This window comes from Leptidea sinapis, chromosome 21, assembly GCF_905404315.1.
Source record: "Leptidea sinapis chromosome 21, ilLepSina1.1, whole genome shotgun sequence".
NCBI lineage: Eukaryota > Metazoa > Arthropoda > Insecta > Lepidoptera > Pieridae > Leptidea > Leptidea sinapis.
In genome coordinates this window covers 10,486,278-10,507,034 of record NC_066285.1, presented here as the reverse complement: position 1 = coordinate 10,507,034, position 20,757 = coordinate 10,486,278, and the positions used below count along the sequence as shown (strand labels likewise).

At 37.4% G+C, this 20,757-nt stretch overlaps 2 protein-coding genes across 5 annotated transcripts in view; one reads left to right on the top strand and one right to left on the bottom strand.

The window, feature by feature from the left end:
• LOC126970617 (DENN domain-containing protein 5A) overlaps nucleotides 1–3,048 on the top strand; it is a 44,333-nt gene extending 41,285 nt beyond the window's left edge. For all 3 annotated transcript variants that reach the window (XM_050816660.1, XM_050816658.1, XM_050816657.1), the window contains 3 exons: nucleotides 514–696; nucleotides 1,222–1,432; nucleotides 2,580–3,048. In XM_050816660.1, the coding sequence (XP_050672617.1) occupies nucleotides 514–696; nucleotides 1,222–1,432; nucleotides 2,580–2,757 (572 nt within the window). In that variant the 3' untranslated portion in view covers nucleotides 2,758–3,048. The remainder of the gene's footprint in view (nucleotides 1–513; nucleotides 697–1,221; nucleotides 1,433–2,579) is intronic.
• The window catches only part of LOC126970624 (dynamin-1-like protein), a 587,387-nt gene that overhangs the window by 205,679 nt on the left and 360,951 nt on the right, over nucleotides 1–20,757 (bottom strand). The window lies entirely within an intron of this gene.

Here is a 20,757-nt window from a genome sequence, read left to right as displayed (position 1 = left end):
CTATAAACTATAAAATGTCAATTAGTTCGGCGTGCCGATTGGCAAAGGCCTCCTCCAATTACTTGCAACAAATTCTCATTCTTTTCTGTTTTGGGCAACTCTTCTCCAGTTAAGTCCTGCTGTCAATTTGATTTCATCTTCCCACCTTCTCGTTTTCTTTGGCCATCTCTTTGGCACCATTCTGTAACTCTTTTGCTCTATTTCCCCCACTTAATCTCGCATCATGTCCATGTAACATACTATTATTATCGAATGCCTAGTAGAACGTATACTCGTCGTTGGTATTATACGAAATTTACTGATGCTTTCTGCAAGGCCCTACGGTGTCGAAGCGATCTAGTGCACATAGTTTCATACTTTAAAAAGAATATTAGAACACAAGAATATTTGTTTCGGTATTATTTACCTCGCCTTGACCAAGTTTTCTTTTTCTATCCTAAGTAATTGATTCTGTTACTTTTTATTAGTTGTTTTATAAACATTCTTTTTAGAAATATTTTTACCAATTCCCAGGTGACTGTGTCAACGCTATAGTGAAATGGCACTACCAGACCAAACGCGAAAAGGACGCAAATTCTTTGAGCGTGCTGCTGTGCGGAGAAAATGGTCTGGTGAAATGTCTAGAACAGGCGTTTTTGTGTGGCTTTAAGTCTGCCCGACTGTTTGGAAAGAATCTCTTTATTTGGGACTATTTTAGTGAGTATATATATTATCCTTACAAACTTTTTATTTTGTTGTAGCTGTATTCGTTCCATTTTTTTTTGATTTATCTGCCATGAATACTAGTCTGCCATGAATACTAGTTTTGAACTGATACTTCGAGAACGTGATTGGAGATAGGAGTTGAGAAGTAAGATGTTTAGCATTCTCGCCTAAAGGCTTACTATCTGACATTTACTTTATGAAAGTTGTTGTTTATAATACTTGTGATAATTGATATTATTTTAAAAGATCTCTGGTATTGCATGCATCTGATCACAGACAATGGCATTCACTTAACATCACTGATATTTTGAATGTTAGCAATCACGGAATAACCACAGTGTTAATGAATGGTAAATGATGACCCACCAAAGATACGCCATGAGACGAAATTTTGTATTTTTAACACCAGAACGATTCACAAACTCAGACCTATGTAATTTAGCAATACAATCTGAATTTGGTCTTGAAAGGATCTAATAATTTTTAACTCTAAAATGAGATTTATTTTTATATTAGCGCGAGTAAAGGACGAGTTCAAGATGAGTCTATGCGACGAAGGGAATATTCAAGCGAACAAGGGCTGTGGTGTATCGTACAACTGCAGACAGGACCAGGAACACAGGGCTATATGGAGGTGCTATTGCCATCTGATGGACGAGATCAACTCTGTGGGACGGACGCTCGGGAAGGACGGAAAGTTTCAACTGTTCGTTTGTCTAAGTCTGCGGTAAGTCAAGTAGATAAGTAATAAGATAATTTCTTCTGTATACCACTTTAAAATTTCCTAATAAGAATACCAGCGTTGAGTAGTAATAGTAGTTTGTAAATATGTATTTTTTATGAAAATAAGGGACGAAACAAGCAGGATGTTCAGCTGATGGTAATTGATGCAACCTGCAAAAATTCTGAGTGGCACTACAGTTATTGCGCTAGTCACCTTAAGACATAGGATGTTAAGTCTCATTTGCCTTGTAGTTACACTAGCTACGGCGCCCTTCATACCGAAACACAATAATAATTACACATTACTGCTTCACGGCAGAAATAGGCGCCGTTGTGGTACTCATAATCTAGCCGGAATCCTGTGCAACGGAGCCTCCTACTAATAAAATTTTGGTTTTTAAACGTATTTACGTATTTTTTAAATAAACGTATTTTTTTTTCTTTCAACTCGAAAACCACACATTGGTACGTAGCGATCGATGATCGAATCGGGGGCTCTGTGGCGAAAGTCATCGGTTCGACATATTGTGCAGGGGCGTGCATTGCGTCTCTAGCAAGGTAGCCACTGTAGATACAAGTACCACCTTAATAATATAATAGCGGTATCAAACTAGCGGTATTTTATTTATTTATTAATGTAATCAACAGCGTACACAACAAAAATTATTTTTACAATCTTAACCTAGGTTTTACATAAAGCCACAAAGGATTACATAAATTTTAAATTAAAAAAAGAATCAAGTCATATATTAACAGAATAGACTTAAAAATGTACTATATATACTAACAAATAAAAGATTACAATAGCGCGCGCGTGTGTTTGTGTGTGTGTGTGTGTGTGTAGGTGTTTGTGTGTGAGTGTTGCGTTACCTATTATTATTATTTTTTACGATGATGTTTTATTATTTTTGTTTTTAACTTAATTTTTGATAAGTGAAATACGTCAAACTCAGCGTACTGTTTATTATAAGTTCGTGACAGACGCGGAATTATGGAATTTTGGGTGGTTTGGTATATATTAGTTAAGGTTCTTATTAAGGTAGGCATTGCCTAAATGCCTATATAGAAGGCACACCCCTACTATTGTGCCACCTCTTCAAATACAAATACGCAAATCAACTGATTTAATAAGTCTAATTTTAATGTTTCAGAGAACACTGGCTTCACAGAATGCTCGTACCGATGTCGATGACCCGCGTCACCGTCGAGATGTACGAAGAGCAAAGTTTCCTCCGCAAACGCGGCTTACTGACATTCCTGAAACAAATACTGGAACCGCTCGACGAGTTCGACATCGTTCTCGAAAATTCTCTCACTCAAGGCATATAGAGTTGCGTGACCCTAGAACTATTATATTTTCTTATCTAGTATTTATGTAGCGTACTATTCGTGATTGATGTAGATTTGATGTGATTTAAATCATTAATTTGGTGATGTTCTAAAGAATACTCTTAAGAAATCCAGTCTCTGAAATACTCATAGTGTTAAGAAGTACATATTTTGTCTTTAAGTGTTATTTTTATTGAAGTAGGCGTTACTTTGCGGAAATCCAGAATTATCCAAATGTTTTAAGTTTTCTTTTTAAACAATTCGACACGTGTTTCGCCTGTGTTTTATTATTTCTAACTATTGCAACGTCCGATTAATGACAGCTGGCAGGTAGCGAAACGTCCGATGACGCGATTAAGATTATCCGACAGCGAGCGCGAGATTCATCATTATTAAAAGCGATATAATTACATAACGACTCTACCTATGGCTATATAAAAAATACATTCACGTAGTTAAAAGTATAGAAAATCAACGTGTAAAATCATAAATTATGTTTTTGAACCCAAGTTATATATAAATAAAAGGTTAAAGCTCGAGATTATAGGTAGAAATGTGATAACATTTTCATTATATTAAGTTTTTATGTAAAATATTAGCGCACACATTAATAAAACTTGATTATTATTGAAATAGACTATATAACCTATTTTTTGATATTAATATGTCATTACTTCGACTTACGGGATTGTTGCATTAAACTAAAATAAAGCACCCATTCTTAGTATATACCTACAATTTATCTGCGGAATGCACAAGTAAAACGTAAAATACTTGGTTGTCTCAATACATCCAGATTGTTGAATATTATAAACATTATATTTATGATATTTTGTCCCTATTACAAGCAATGATTTAGTGTTAATTAATTGGATTACAATAAAAATTTGATATTTAAACCAAATCGATAAAGTAGTATCGATCATACTGTTATAACTTGTCGATTTAATGTCGTAAGCAGAATTTTATATGTAATTTGTAGATAAAATCGGAAACTAGATATCATGAGGATTAATTTCATATATAAAACAAATATAATACGTAATTAAAATATTACACTTACATGATAAACAAAACAATAACAAAACACTTGACACTACAAAAATAAACAAATGACAATTCCCCCCGCAAACCGATTTTCAATTAATTATTTCTTTTAATTTTTGCTCGGATACTTGATATTTAAAGATAAGCCTATTACCATTACTTACCATAGAGTCTTAAAAATCGTATTTGACAAGCTAATTCATTCATACTACAGATTATAACACAAAATAAATACGCAAGTCGACTGGGCCACTCTGGTTGCCTGGACGTTTGACTGTCTAAAGAAAAAAGCCGCTCTAGTTGCCCGGACGTTTGAGTAGATAATTGAATGTGTTAGAGCAATTAAAAATAATAAAACACTAAAATAACATGTTTAAATTGCTGAATGAACCAACAAATTTGGTCCCTTCACCATTGTTACGTATGTCTTTCGGGGGGTAATACGTCACAACAGCTGACCAATCACAGCGCCTCATTTCATGGGACGAGGGTATAAAAGAGTGGTTTCCGGATAATTTAATTCAGTCTCGTGCCAGACTTTGGCTAGTCAATGCCTCGTGTAGAGGCGAAACACGTGTAGAATTGTTAAGAGACAAATATTGGCAGAATTGACACTAAAAAAAACTTAAAACATTTGGATGTTATGTTTGTTTAGTTATGTGATTATTTTTGTATCTTGCCTTTAACCAAAGATTTTTAAGTATATTACTTCTGCGATCGGTATAATGAAGTACCTGCGTCTGTAATATGTTATTATTTAATTAGTAGGGATATATTTTCATGACAATTTTAAATACTCTGCTGATTGGAATTTAACTATACAAACTGTAATTATATTTTTCAACAAAATTCCGATAAATCCTTAATTGCCTTAAAATTTCGGTTCGTAACCGGTAGCAACTATTATTCTTAATATTTTAACCACTTTTTTCAGGAATTTTGAAGTCAAAGTCAAATAAACTTCAATTAGGCTTAAACTAAGCGCTTTAAAATAGTCTCTTTAAATATTTCTTTATATTACCCAATCTACCAAATGTTGGGAAAAAGTAGATCTCGTGGGAAGAACATAGATCCAAAACGGCTACAACACGTCAAGTAATTATTCTCCTTTCATTTATTCATAATTTATATAATCAGTTTATTAAAAAAAAATAACTTTTGGTAAAGTCTCCAATAATTAAAAAAAAATTAATACCAATAACATAATAAATATCGAGATAGATTTTGAGTATGAGTTGAAATAATTGCAATACATAATAATAGTTATACATACAAGATATCTTTACTCAAATGAGAGGGTTAGTTCCTATCAAATTACCGTTTTGAACTTGAAAAAATAGATCTAATTGAAAGTCATATAAATGTTTGCGTCTCTAGGGCTTTGGACCCAGACGGTTGATGTTAGGTATAGTACCCGTTATACATACGTATATATAATACGTTTTTTTGCGTATGACACTTAATGTCCAAGTGCTAAGAATCTTATTTGTATAACAGTTTTACTTTCCTTGTCATGGAGTGAATATGATGAATTATTATTATTATATTATTCTCTTTATTATAATTTCATCCTATTTATTATGATTATGACTAGGGTATTTAGATGCAATTAAATCTTATGGTCTATTGTGCCCCTTACTTGCGCTAGCGCGCTTACCCTCGATTTCCTATGTCTAAAAAACAATGAGCTGTGGAAATAATCGAGGATACTGACTAGGAAAAGTTTGCCGGGATTTAAATTGCATTCTCAAGACCTATTCCTCTTAAGAAGCGTAAGATCCTCAGAGGATCTGACTAGTCGATTTTGCCATCATAGTAACTAGCCCTTAGTTCTCCACACCTACTAGATCTGAAGAAGATAATGGATAAAGTGACTCTTGGTAAGCTTGCTAGGGTGTTGTTGAATACTATGACGCCTAACTTAAATATCTATATTTGTGCACCGCATCAACAATAATTCACCAAATACCAGTGCGCGATTTGCAGGTTAGATAAACAATGGGGGCAAACATAGTTTTTCAGCCGCTAGCATGGATGCTGTTTGTTACGAATCGAGTTCTAGTATCAATTCAAATTCATCTTTATATACCTTAGTAGCTGGTCTTCCGTGAGGTCCAGATTTCAAGCTGAAGTTCCGTTACCCATATCCTCTCCTCTCTTTCTGCTGTAGGTACTTTTAGTACGTAAGCAATTTTGTATAATTTCAGAAGTCGAATTCAAAAATACTCTGTTAAGTATTGCTGTTTTTACAGCTTCTCTTTAAAGGAGGAAATTAAACAGTCGAGTCTTTTGTTAGCACTAATGGTGTATGGTCTCATGGGTAGCAAGTGTTTGATATTGGTATGAAATACTCTTCTTTTTTTACGTGAAAAGGTTACGGGACGACCAAGATATTCATCTTATGGCAAGTGATGACTTATTACAATGAAGTGCAACTCTTGATTTAACCCATATTCTGAGCGACCGTAATGTCGCAACTGCGCTCCTCGGTTTGGGACAGAATTCAAATTCAAATATTTATATTCAAAATAGGATTCAAAATCATTTATTGAACGTGAAAAACTACCACCTTTTCAAAATAGACTGCCTCAGATCTAAGAAGAACAGGCGCAAGAAACCTAGCGGGCTTTTTAATACATAGAAATATAGATTAAAATGTAATATCGTACAATAAACATTTATAATTCAAGAGCCTGAGGGCCTTCGCTTCATTCCCAGTCTGTGGTATCATTAAGAAAATAGTTTATGTTACCTTTCCCACATAAACGTTAGGCATAACAAGTCTGATTAGCACAGTAATTACAATAGTTACGACCCCTTTGAAACCCTATCGATAAACATTAATGCTTGCACATTACTGCTTCGCGACAGAATAAGGCACTACTGTGATACCTACCTAGCTGGCATCCTGTACAAAGAAGCCTCCCATTAAATCTATTGCAATTCCAACTCTATTGTTTATACTAAAAGGATAAAATAGATCAAAATTACAGACGATTATCAGATACCTCTTGAAAATCTTATCTTTAATCTTTAAATAAAAGAATCATAAAAGAATAATACTCGTCACTTAAATCCTTAAACATATATACAAATATACTTTCACATGCATACGATGTATAATGTGGGGGAGAATTCAACCGGAATGGAGAAAATAAAATTTGTAAGAGGCTAATAAAGTCTAAGGTATAAGCGGAGAAAGGTCCTTTAAACTCGATCGATTAGATCATGATATCCTTATTCTTTTATATGTTTTTTATTTCTGATTTTTATATTGTCAATTATGTATAGTTATAATTATATGTTAAATAGGACTTCCGGCACAAATATTGTTTAATGTTAGTGTTTTATGTTGTCGATATAATAAGTGTAATAATAATTCAGTTTTAACTTTAAATCTCATTCAATTTACAATATTCTTAAGTTATTCTTAAAGGCTTATAGACTATTGCACTTAGATAATTAATACGTCTAGATAGATTCTCATGCTGTTAGAGAACCGATAAAAACAGGCCAGGAATAATACTTTAGTGTGCGTGACAGGCTACGTCTTACATTCGCGATTTGTAGTACACACTGTGTTAGTGTGCGTGAATTGCTCTTTAATTTTTTTTTATATTTTCACAGCTGTCATAGTCTATCTATACGTATAAATGATCTAAGCTGTTTCAATTACTGTAAGAATTTTCGTACTGTAAGATCGAGAATTACTATTATTGCTATGTTGAAGCAATGCCGCTTTTGAATAGCATAAATTAATGTTCATTATTAAGATTTATATTCGCGTAGAATTGTAAAAAAAATTACCTGTTTCATCATTATCATCAGCCGGAAGACGTCCACTGCTGGACAAAAGCCTCCAGATCAGATTGACCAGATCGTTGGTCCATCTTGTGGGGGGCCTACCAACGCAGCGTCTTCCGCTACGTGGTCGCCATTCGAGAACTTTACTGCCCCAACGGCCATTTGTCCACTGCCTCTTCAGTTTCAGTTACGCAATCATTTGGGCTATGTTGACGGTTCTCCTACGGATCTTCTCATTTCTGATACGTTCTCGCAGGGACACTCCGAGCATAGCCCTCTCCATTGCCCTCTAAGCGACCATGAGCTTTCTCATCCGGCCCATAGTTAGCGACGCAGACGTGGTCGATCACCTGTTAGCCATAGATTAATCCATTTAGCATTTTCGATGTACGACCACTTGGGAATCCCTTAATATTTGTAATAATCTTGTTTCTGCATAGAGTAATGTGTAATGATAGTATAAAATAGGCAGCTAAGCTTATCACATACATGAATTGTGTTATCATGGCATTTATAAGGTTGAAATTTTTATCTAGAGGGCACAAATTATTATCTATTTTTATTAGATGAGCAACTGTTATGACTATGCGCACATTAAAATAACGCACAATATAAGCATTAATTATACATTTAAAATGGAATAGGTAAATGATGCGTTCTCGGAGCAATTGTTTTCTAATGTCACTGTCGCGTCGACCAGTTTTCGAATAATTTACCCTTAGAGTAAGTATTGGTCTCCGCTGCGCTCCAACAAGATACCGCAGGCGTAGTCGCAAAGTGCGGCAACTAATATTACTCGAGCCAGTCTCGAACAATCTATGACGTTGACGTGCCAGATGTTCTATTAAACTGCGCTAATAATTGAAACTCAAAAGCCGGGTTGCGTAGTAAAACTTTGTAAAAATAATATTACAAGAAATAAGAAAGACACTGGGATCACATATCATTAGTCAGTATTTTGAATTTTATTAATTTAAATGTAAAATAACACGAAGCGTATGTTACAAAATTTCAAAGATGCCATTGAGTGTCAAAATGCCACGCACACAAGCATGCAATAGTTGCCGTAATAAAAAAGCTATTGTTCTTAGGTAATGCGGTATCTAGTTCTAGCGCGGCGGAGACCAATCCTTAATCTAAGACTTTACCCTAACCCAGTGTAGCTTATTTTAATCATTTTGGGGTGACTTTCCATATAATGGCATATATACATTTAAATCAAGATGGCGCCTTTTATTAATTTTGACACTGACATTATTTTTTTTATCGTCTACCATACACAGTCTTTTCGAAGCACAGTCTTTTGTAACAACTAATTTTTTTTTTATATCAGCAGGCCACACTCTTCCGAAGTGAGCAACGCGATTACAGTCACGTGAACTGACAGTCCATGCGCGACGGACAATGATTGTACGTTGAGTGAGATCTGCGCATATCTCGCCCCGCTCACTGCGTTCATTGGACCCTTTATCGCATTCTATACAAAATTATTAAGATGCCTTTGTCTCTCTTCCTATCACCGGGATAAAATCTCATTAAGTAACTATATAATAACAATTTTTTTTGACAGTGTATATAGTGTTTGCCGCCATAACAACACAACAAAAACCCGTGATTTTCCCATGATGATCCCTACTAATATTATAAATGTGAATGTAAGTTTGTTTATTACGCTTTTACGCTGGAGCTACTGAACCGATGTTGATGAAATTTGGTACTGCGATAGACTAGAGCGTGGGAAAGGAAAAATGCATGGTTACCGCGGGATTTGTGAAAAACTGAAATTCACGTCGATGAGCTATAACTATACCAATAGTAGGTTTAGTTTGCCCTAGCAATCTTCATCGAAATAAGATTCGGAAAGGAACGGGAACCAGAACTCAATAGGACATGAGATAATCTTCAATTCCAAAGTTGCTTGTTATTTCTAAAAACCCTTTATCTACGCGGACGAAGTCGTGTACCGCAAAATGGCCGCCATGCCGCTTCGAGGACGCATTACCGAAAAAACGTTAAGATTTCCAAAGAATATTGTAAAAACGACGTAGGAATTCGCTTTGCATGTATAACGTTTAAATAAGTGCCGTCCTGCACAATTGTAAACAATGTGTGCATTATATCTCCGTCGTATTTTATGTTCATCAAATGTGCCAAATATGACATATTATAATATCCTTCTTATTTTGGACTTGTGTCATACTGACGGAATATAAAATTGTAGTATCTAGTAGACGAAGAGTAAATCGTATATTTTATGCATGGCGTGATGACAACACGCAGTTTATGTTCAAAAATATATAACAAACCCACAGATTATATCTCGTAGTTAAGCGTAGTAAAACCACAATAACATAAACTATTTTTTTTAAATCTTTCCTCTAACATAATAATTTTGTTGTAATAAAATATATTGTTTACTATTTTACTAAGCTTCAATGCAAGTTATTAGTGATATAACTTTATCGCTTTAAGTCTCTCGTACCATAATATTTTATTGTTAAAAACATTGTCTATTTGACAGCGTCGTTTTTGTTAATATTTTTTTATATGATTTTATTTAAACTCTTCATATATAGTTGATTAAATTTACGAAGAGATCTTCGTAAATTTGAATTTATTATTAGGAGAAACTACTCTGGTATATCGAGACCCTCAGCTTCGCCTCGTGTCTACATTTTTTTCTCTTCCCTTGATGAACAATCTATTATTAAAATAATATGGTACCGCGTAAGTTATTTTTATTATGTTTTTTTTGTACCTATAATTTAATTTTACCAAAGTCTTCCGAATTAATTTTTTATATCTTTACCAAAGACAAATATTGTTCATAGCTTAAATCGTGTAGTTAACAATAATTATAATTATACCATACAACTCCTATGTTGCAGTTTTTTTTTGGTATCACACAAGTCGTATTTCTATGAATGTAGTGGCGGTGATTATACAGGGTTATAGGGAAAGTCGTATGGAATATTAAAGGACGTTATTCTTCAGGTCATTTCTGATGGTTATGATTTCGGAATATGGTGTCGTGACACGTAACTGTTATGGAGATATTTAACTTTAAAGTTTTTTGCTTTTATGTCAATTTTTTACCGCCGCCATTTTTAAATACAAATCCTCATTCTTTTTCTTAAATGGCTCTTCTCAACAGTAGTTCGCAGTACCCGCTTTATTTCCTCAGCCGCATCAATAATCTTTTGCTTTAAAATATTGATATTCTCCATCGTCGTCATTTGGTCCTGGTCCGATGCGTCAGTTAAAGCAGCATCTGACTTTGCAAAACAGGCGTATCGAATTTGGGTTGCGGCGCTGGGCTCTAACTAAGGATCTAAACTGCAAAGTTCTCAAGAGGAAGTATATCTGTGCCTCCAGATTTTTTAAGCGGCAAATCGCCGGTGCGAAATCGAAGCACGTCGTCAAAATCGGCGAGCAGCTTTCCAGTTACCCGACCAGAACACGCATGTTCTGGTCGTTGTCGAAAGCTGCTCTTGGTAATTTCAACCAGCCGTCCCTGCCGCCGTTGCACATGGGGAATGACACCCTGGCCCTTGAGACAAAAGAGAAAGCCGATCTCCTGTGCGCTCTTTTTGCCTACAACTCTACTCTTGACGAAAACGGAAAATCACCCCCGACCATCCCGCGGTGTCAGAGCTCTATGCCTGAAGTACAGTTCAGACAGAAAACTGTTAGGCGAGCTTTGTTTTCGTTGGACGTCAGGAAGTCGAGCGGGCCGGATGGCATTTCTCCAATCGTGCTTAGAACGTGTGGCCCTGAGTTGACGCCGGTGCTATTCCGGCACTCTTATTCCAAAGGCGTAGTCCCTGACTCATGGAAGTCAGCCCTTGCCCATCTGATCCAAAAAAAAGGAGACAGTTCGGATCCGGCGAACTACAGGCCTATTGCTATCACCTCCCTGCTCTCTAAAATCATGAAGAGCATAATCAACCGCCAGCTCTTGGTATACCTAGAATGTCACCAGTTGATCAACGACCGACAGTACGGCTTTCGCCATTGTCGGTCGGCAGGTGATCTTCTGGTATACCTAACACATAGATGGGCGGCGGCTATTGAAAGCAAGGGGGAAGGCCTGGCAATTAGCCTGGATATAGCGCAGGCCTTTGATCGTGTATGGCATAAGGCGCTCCTCTAAAAACTTTCATCATTTGGGATTCCCGAGAGCTTGTACAAGTGGACCTCCAGCTTCCTCACTGGGCGCAGCATACAGGTCGTTGTCGATGGAAATTGCTCGAACCCGAAGCCCGTGAATGCTGGAGTGCCCTAAGGCTGTGTGCTATCTCCCTCGATGTTTCTTCTGCATATCAATGATATGTTGGACACCTCCAATATACATTGCTATGCAGACGACAGCACTGGTGATGCCGTATACACGGGCCATGCAGGTCTCTCTCGGGAAATCGTCGACCAGTGCCGGGAGAAACTTGTGTCTTCTATCGAGTCCTCTCCTGAGAAGGTCGCGGAATGGGGTATATTAAACCTTGTCCAATTTAACCCCCAGAAGACTCAAGTTTGCGCGTTTACCACAAAAAAATCCCATTTTTCGTATCACCGCTCTCCGACAACACTTCCCTTAAAGCCTCGCCTAGTATTAGAATACTGGGTCTGGAAATCTATCTATCGATTGCCAATTTCGTGGCCATCTGGAGGGCAAAGCCAAAATGGCTTCGAAGAAACTGGGCGTCATTAATAGAGCACGGCAAAATTTGAAGCCGGCCCACATTCTAGCGCTCTACAAAGCGCAGGTCCGGTTCTGTTCTCTGGTCTGGCGCACCCAAATATCAGCCCGATCCATTTGACCGCGTGCAACGTAGAGCAGCATGAATTGTCGGGGACCCAGTGCTCTGTGAGCAACTCGATCACTTGGCGTTGCGTAGAGATGTCGCTTCATTGTGTGTCTTCTACCGCATCTATCACGGGGAGTGTTCCGATGAGCTGTTTAACCTGATTCCTGCCGCCGGTACCCAATTACCACAATCATATTATAACATTTTGCTTACTTACACCCTTATCGCATGATGCATTGAAAAGAGCAATACTTGAATACAATATAATTAGGAAATAAGATCAAAAAGGGTTTTTAGGCTTCTAGGAATAAATTTCAAACAACACAATGACTAAAATTTAAATAGAATTCGGGCAGAGTAACGTCCTAACTAGTCAACGGTTGCAGCGAAAATGTGTCGACGCTAGTTAGACGTCGCCTTTTATAGACGTCTTCCCTGCCCACCTGTCACTGTCAACACAATTTGAATATTTTTTTTAAATTAACTGGCTCCGTCGACTGAATGTCGACGATTCGGCCAACGTCAAGGTGGAGAGATTTTTTATTTAAATTTAGCTGATTGAAGTATGTAAAGAGCTGATTTAAAAGGAAATGATCGGTTGAAATAGCTGTGGTTTTTTTTTGTGAACTGAAGAATAGGCAACAAGAGTTAGTACGGTTAGTTATGCATAATGCGTTATTAACACCCATAATATTAACTACCTTGTTAGTATCTAATATAAGTTTAAGGGAGAAATGTGTGAATGTAAGCGGGAATACCGTAAAACGGGGTGATTAGGGATCCAGGGGTGAATAGGGATAAAATCAAAATTGAACCTGACACGAGAAATTAATTTGCTTACCATAGATTACTGCATACTTTTTGGAAGAAAATCGTAGTAGAATATGTACTCTCTAGGCTGGCAGCATTTGTTTAACATGAAGTCAAGCAATTCGGCGTAAGATTCACTACTGAAGTTGTTGCTCTGATACCGGTGTTTTTTTGTGGTTCTATACTTTCGAGATAAATATATTTTTTTAGAACTATTTGAGCTAGTTCAGTTTTATTACGGTATATTAGTTATTTCTAGAGACGTTACATAAAGGGTGAGTACAATTTAAGCGCTTATTTGTAAATTTAACGGTTAAAAGTGGGTGGTGGGTGGGTTAAAAGTAATTATGAGGGGGTACAAAACCTTTACAATTCAAAGAAATCGTTACTTAAGATGTGGATATATAGGAAGAGCATGTGTTATGATAATTCTAATAAGCACAAGCTCAGCTTGGATAGTTACATGGTTCCATTAAGAAGTTCCGATGCCCACCTTCCGACTTAATCACCAGATAAGTTTGCTGGTACTATTGTGATTCCATGTGAATTTGGTTAGTTATAATATATTTTTAATGCAATAGGTAGACAAACGAGTTTATATTTGTTGAACAATAATAAGAAATAAGTGCAATTCTATCATTAAATCTCTTTCTTTTTTCAGATAACATCTATTTTTGGACAACGCCGCGTGATTACCAAACTAGTCGAAACACAAATTATAAAAAATATGACGATTTTGTAATAGAGATAGCACTACACGAGTACAATAGCTCTAAACTTTCCTTTAAAGATGTTTCACGGAAATACGATATACCGAAATCAGTCCTGTATCGACACAACACGCGTGTCATGAAAAAACAAGGAGGCAATCGGCGACAAACTGCCCTAAGCCGGGCTGAAGATGCGTACTTAGTAGAGTACGTAAATGTATGTTCAGAATGGGGATATCCTCTAGAACCCATTGATTTTAGATTGCTGATAAAAGGATACCTGGATAAAATGGGAGTTGATATCAAAAGGTTCAAAAATAATTTGCCAGGTCCTGATTTTATGTCATGTTTTCTTAAAAAGGCATAAAAATGAAATTAGCAAAAGACTCAGTCAAAATACAAAGAGAGCAAGAGCAGCTGTTTCACCAGAAACCATCGATGAATATTTTAGAAAACTTGAAACGTCTCTTCGAGGCACACCACCTGCTAACATTGATAATTACGATGAAACCAACCTCAGCGATGACCCAGGACGTCAGAGTGCTGTTTAAGAGAACAGTCAAATACCCTGAAAGGGTAATGAACCATACAAAGGGTTCTACATCTCTTATGATGACTTCTGCAGCCGACGGCACTCTTCTACCCCCATATGTTGTATATAAATTGCAAAATATGTACGATACGTGGCGGCAAAATGGACATAAATATTGTAGGTACAACTGCACACCTTCCGGCTCGTTCGATGGTAATATTTTCCAGGACTGGGTTTGAACTATTGCAATGCCGTATTTCAGTGATAAAATTGGATCTAAAATTTTTATAGGATAACCTGACCTCTTATTTATACTTAATATAATAATTAATATGTTAATTATAATACTTTAAGTATAGTATGTTGATTAAAAAATATTTTAATACTTCTATAATGTTGATTATTACAGTGATTTTATATTTTTGAATTCATTTGTATTATTTAACCTTTACCCGACTGTGCAAAATAATGGTAATATTTGACCTAGCTCGTGACAACCCTGACTGTTTTTTTCTATTGTCCCATAGCTGATCCCTATTAACCCCTCTAAGAGTTTAAATAACATTTTAAGCCATCATGAGTAATTCGTAAATTTTATAAGTTCTTTCTACATTTTATCTTATAGAGATAGTTTTAACTCAAGTTTTTAAATATAAATAACATAGGTTTTATAGAAAGAAATCAGAGAAAATGTCATCTAAAATCTAGTTTCGTCCCCATTGACCCCGTTTTACGGTATGTGCCTAATAGAAGCGTAGAAAGTATGGAGGATAGAAATTACAATTTAATTCAAATTGCGGGAAATAAATTTGTAAAAAATCTTTATGAAAGGGGAATGGCATAAAGTAAGAAGAAAAGGGATGTTGATGGGGCAGGGGATATCCTTCGGTAGAAGGTCATATAAAGGAATTGACAATTTAGGGCAATAGAAAAAAATATGTTCAAGAGTACCTTCCTCGAGGCCACATTCACATATAGAATAGTCTCTTACCCTGATCTTGGCCAAAAATACTGGGGAACAGACAAATCCCAAGCGAAGTCGTATGATGACAGAAGTGAAAAGATTATTTTGTTTTTTTTTGAGGGAAGAACCAGGGCTTAAGAGGGGATAATGGGTTGGATAGAACCATAGAATTTACCTTTAGTTTGTTTTGTGGTTTGCCATAAAGCATTCCATGAATCAACCAGAAAGGGTTTAGACATAAGGCTAATGCAACTTCTATTCCCATTATGTGACATCTGTACAGGGATGCCTTTGTTCTTAAATTAATTGTGAAGTTGTTTGAAGATTTGAAAGGATTTTTTGTTAGGTCCAACAAGCAGCTTAATGGGTCAGTCAGGATTAAAGCCTTGTTGATCTTATGTGATTCAAAATATAACACCGCCTCTGACAGGGCAACTGATTCGCCAGTAAAGATGGAATTCTGCGGGGGACTTTTGTAATTTAAAATTATATGGAACTTAGGCATCCAAACTGCAGACCCGTGCGATGCGTCCGTGTACAACGTCACCCAATCAGACCAATCAGAAGATAGAATGGAATTAAATTTTCTATTGGCTTCAGGGCTGTGTTTAGTAATTCCAAAGTCATAGAAAATTTTAGGTTGGAAAATGAGAGACTGATCTACTTCAAAGACTGGGCATAAGGCTGATTGGAAAATGGGAACTGGGAAGACATTAAATTTAGTGTAATAATTAATTAACGGAGGCGGATCTTTATGAGACCAATATAAAGAAGTTTGAATAGTTAGAGACATAGAGTGCAGAATATCAAGAAGGGGGTGTGCGCTAAATTGGATTACGTTAGGAATTTAACACTATCCTTAAACGGGACTGATTCATCACCTACTGAGAGATTTATGACCGGTATAGCGCGTTTTTGGGAAAAAATAACCGCAGTACATTTGGGAACAGAAAGAGAGAGGTTGTGGTCTAAGAGCCATTGATTCAGATAATATAAAGCAGAATTTAAGCAAGATGAAGAATAGTTGAAAGAAGATGAGATGGAGTATAGTGCTATATCATCAGCATATTGAAGAATTTTGCAGAATGGGCTAACAGTAAGGCCTAGGTCAGAAGTATATATATTATATAGGATAGGACTTAACACTAAACCCTGTGGGAGGCCCTTCCAGACAGTTCGAGGTGGGAGGAGGGTTCCTTGATGGCGGACGGAAATAGAGGAGCGACCCATTAACATATTACAAATGATATTGATCAACCTAACAGGAATACTCATCTGGTGCATTTTCTGCCTGAGTAGAGGAAGGTGAACGTTGTCATATGCCGCTGAGACATCTAGAAAGACCCCAACAACATGCTCGCTTCTATAAAATGCTAAACGAATTTCAGAAGTAAGGATGCTTAGGCTGTCCAGCGTACCCTTACATTTCCTAAAGCCATATTGGCTATTAGAAAGGAGATTTTTATTTTCTATTATCCATTCTAATCTGTTTTTTACCATATTTTCCATAATTTTGGCCAGAACTGACGACAAAGCAATGGAACGATAGGAGGAAGCAACCAATGGGTCCTTGCCAGGTTTAAGGATGGGTATAATAATTTGTGTTCTCCAAGAATTCGGGATTACACAGGAGGAGTAGAAGGAATTGAGAATATTAAGAAGGACTTTTTTGCTAGTGGTAGAGGATTTACAAATGAAGGAATAAGGTATACCATCCGCGCCAGGAGAGGAATCATGAAGGTACTCCGAACTAACTTGATCTCCTTCCCACAGGGTTTAGTGTTAAGTCCTATCCTATATAATATATATACTTCTGACCTAGGCCTTACTGTTAGCCCATTCTGCAAAATTCTTCAATATGCTGATGATATAGCACTATACTCCATCTCATCTTCTTTCAACTATTCTTCATCTTGCTTAAATTCTGCTTTATATTATCTGAATCAATGGCTCTTAGACCACAACCTCTCTCTTTCTGTTCCCAAATGTACTGCGGTTATTTTTTCCCAAAAACGCGCTATACCGGTCATAAATCTCTCAGTAGGTAATGAATCAGTCCCGTTTAAGGATAGTGTTAAATTCCTAACGTAATCCAATTTAGCGCACACCCCCTTCTTGATATTCTGCACTCTATGTCTCTAACTATTCAAACTTCTTTATATTGGTCTCATAAAGATCCGCCTCCGTTAATTAATTATTACACTAAATTTAATGTCTTCCCAGTTCCCATTTTCCAATCAGCCTTATGCCCAGTCTTTGAAGTAGATCAGTCTCTCATTTTCCAACCTAAAATTTTCTATGACTTTGGAATTACTAAACACAGCCCTGAAGCCAATAGAAAATTTAATTCCATTCTATCTTCTGATTGGTCTGATTGGGTGACGTTGTACACGGACGCATCGCACGGGTCTGCAGTTTGGATGCCTAAGTTCCATATAATTTTAAATTACAAAAGTCCCCCGCAGAATTCCATCTTTACTGGCGAATCAGTTGCCCTGTCAGAGGCGGTGTTATATTTTGAATCACATAAGATCAACAAGGCTTTAATCCTGACTGACCCATTAAGCTGCTTGTTGGACCTAACAAAAAATCCTTTCAAATCTTCAAACAACTTCACAATTAATTTAAGAACAAAGGCATCCCTGTACAGATGTCACATAATGGGAATAGAAGTTGCATTAGCCTTATGTCTAAACCCTTTCTGGTTGATTCATGGAATGCTTTATGGCAAACCACAAAACAAACTAAAGGTAAATTCTATGGTTCTATCCAACCCATTATCCCCTCTTAAGCCCTGGTTCTTCCCTCAAAAAAAAACAAAATAATCTTTTCACTTCTGTCATCATACGACTTCGCTTGGGATTTGTCTGTTCCCCAGTATTTTTGGCCAAGATCAGGGTAAGAGACTATTCTATATGTGAATGTGGCCTCGAGGAAGGTACTCTTGAACATATTTTTTTCTATTGCCCTAAATTGTCAATTCCTTTATATGACCTTCTACCGAAGGATATCCCCTGCCCCATCAACATCCCTTTTCTTCTTACTTTATGCCATTCCCCTTTCATAAAGATTTTTTACAAATTTATTTCCCGCAATTTGAATTAAATTGTAATTTCTATCCTCCATACTTTCTACGCTTCTATTAGGCACATACCGTAAAACGGGGTCAATGGGGACGAAACTAGATTTTAGATGACATTTTCTCTGATTTCTTTCTATAAAACCTATGTTATTTATATTTGAAGCAGCTTGAAGGAAGCGGTGGCACATGCGTTGGAAGTAGAAGCGGTACGCCACGATTCTCGGGCGTTGAGACTCCGCAAAATCGTACCAGCAGATTACAACCGAAGGCAAGCATACAACCCGGTATGCTTTGGCTGGGGAGAGCGAGGACATATCAGGAGCACTTGCCCCAACATCACCGCTGGAGCAGCAGAAAAACTAGAAAAGGCCAGGCAGTGGGGTGGGCGCTGGCCGGTAGAAGCAAAGCCCCAAGGATCTTCGTTAAGCAGACATGTGACGGAAACATTTTAGTTATAGAAGGAATGGTAAATGGAAAATCTTGCCGTTTCACTTTGGATACGGGAGCCTCACGCACTGTCGTTAGCCAAACAAGACTAGTGAGCATCGGAAGACGACATATGCGAGAAAATGTAAACTTAACACTCACAACAGCCACCGGTCAACGCATACCAGTCCAGGGATAGAAGATCGTGGCCATAAAAATCCGTGATACGTTGTACTGGCAAAAAGTGGTAATCGCGGATATAACAGATGACTGCATCATCGGGTTGGATTTTCTTCGAAATCATCAGTGTACCATTGACATGAAACACGGTGTATTGAAGCATGGAGGTGAAGAAATTCCAATAAAAGATGGAATTTTTGGAAAAGTGCTGTGCTTGAGGGACACTACCTTAAATCTGAGATCGCAGACCTTAGTCCGGGTAGTCCTGCCAAGGGAGGACAGAGGAAGATCCTGTAATTGCGCTATAATTGAAAGAGAGACATCGGACACGACATGGATCCCAGCCAGGATTGTTGTGGGAAACTCCCAAATTGCGATGGTTCCCGTGTTTAATCCTCACGAAGAGAAGCAAATCGTTAGGAAGGGGACAGTGATCGGAGCTTGTGAGGAAATAGCTTGGTTAAGAAAGTGTGAAGAAGGGAGGAAGACCGTAGCTGCAAGCCAGGATGTGAATATACAGAAACTTCTGGATGGCTGTAAGGACAATCTTACCAAGCTACAATTAATAAAAGCGAGAAATTTCTTGTTACGCTACGCCGGGATGTTCTCGAAGAACGACGGAGACATCGGAAGAACTGGTTTGGTGAAACACAAGATCGACACAGGAGACACCATTCCGATACGGCAGAGACCAAGACGTATTCCGTTTGCACGCGAACAAGAAGTGGAAGACATGATTCGGGATATGAAAGAAAATGGTGTGATAGAACCGTCGTCGAGTCCATGGTGTTCTCCAGTGGTTCTGGTGAAGAAGAAGGATGGATCAACTAGATTTTGTGTGGACTATCGGCGTCTGAATGATGTAACTAAGAGAGACAGTTATCCATTGCCAAGAATCGATGACACCTTAGATTCACTTTGTGGCATGACGTGATTCTCTACTCTGAATTTGAAAAGTGACTACTGGCAAGTTGATCTGGAAACTAAAGACAAGGAGAAGACGGCTGTTTCAACCGGAAAAGGGTCATGGCAGTTCAAAACAATGCCCTTCGGATTATGCAATGCCCCAGCTACTTTCGAAAGCTTGATGAAGTAAGTGCTGGCAGGTATATTGGGAGAAACCTGCCTTTTCTACTTGGATGACACAATCATTATGGGACGAAGTTTTGAAGATCATCTTAAGAAGCTCGAAAAAGTCTTCGCAAAACTGCAGGGTGCCAACTTAAAGTTGTGTCCAAAGAAATGTTCCTTCTTTCAACGTTAGGTGAATTACTTGGGGCACGTTATCTCGGAGCAAGGCGTTGCGACGGATCCTGCCAAGATAAGTGCTGTCAAGGACTGGCCGACGCCGACAGAAAAGACACATGTGAGAGCATTCCTTGGACTATGCTCTTATTATCGACGCTTTGTGAAAGGGTTTTCCGATGTTGCTAAGCCCTTACATCGACTGACGGAGGAGAAAAGAGCCTTTTCCTGGGATGAAGACTGCGAACAAGCTTCCTTAGAGTTGAAAAAACAACTATGTGAATCACCTATCCTCGGATATCCTGTCACGGAGAGAAGATTCATAGTAGATAATGATGCTAGCAATTCTGGAATTGGTGGAGTGTTATCTCAGAAGAGGGGAGATCAAGAAGTTG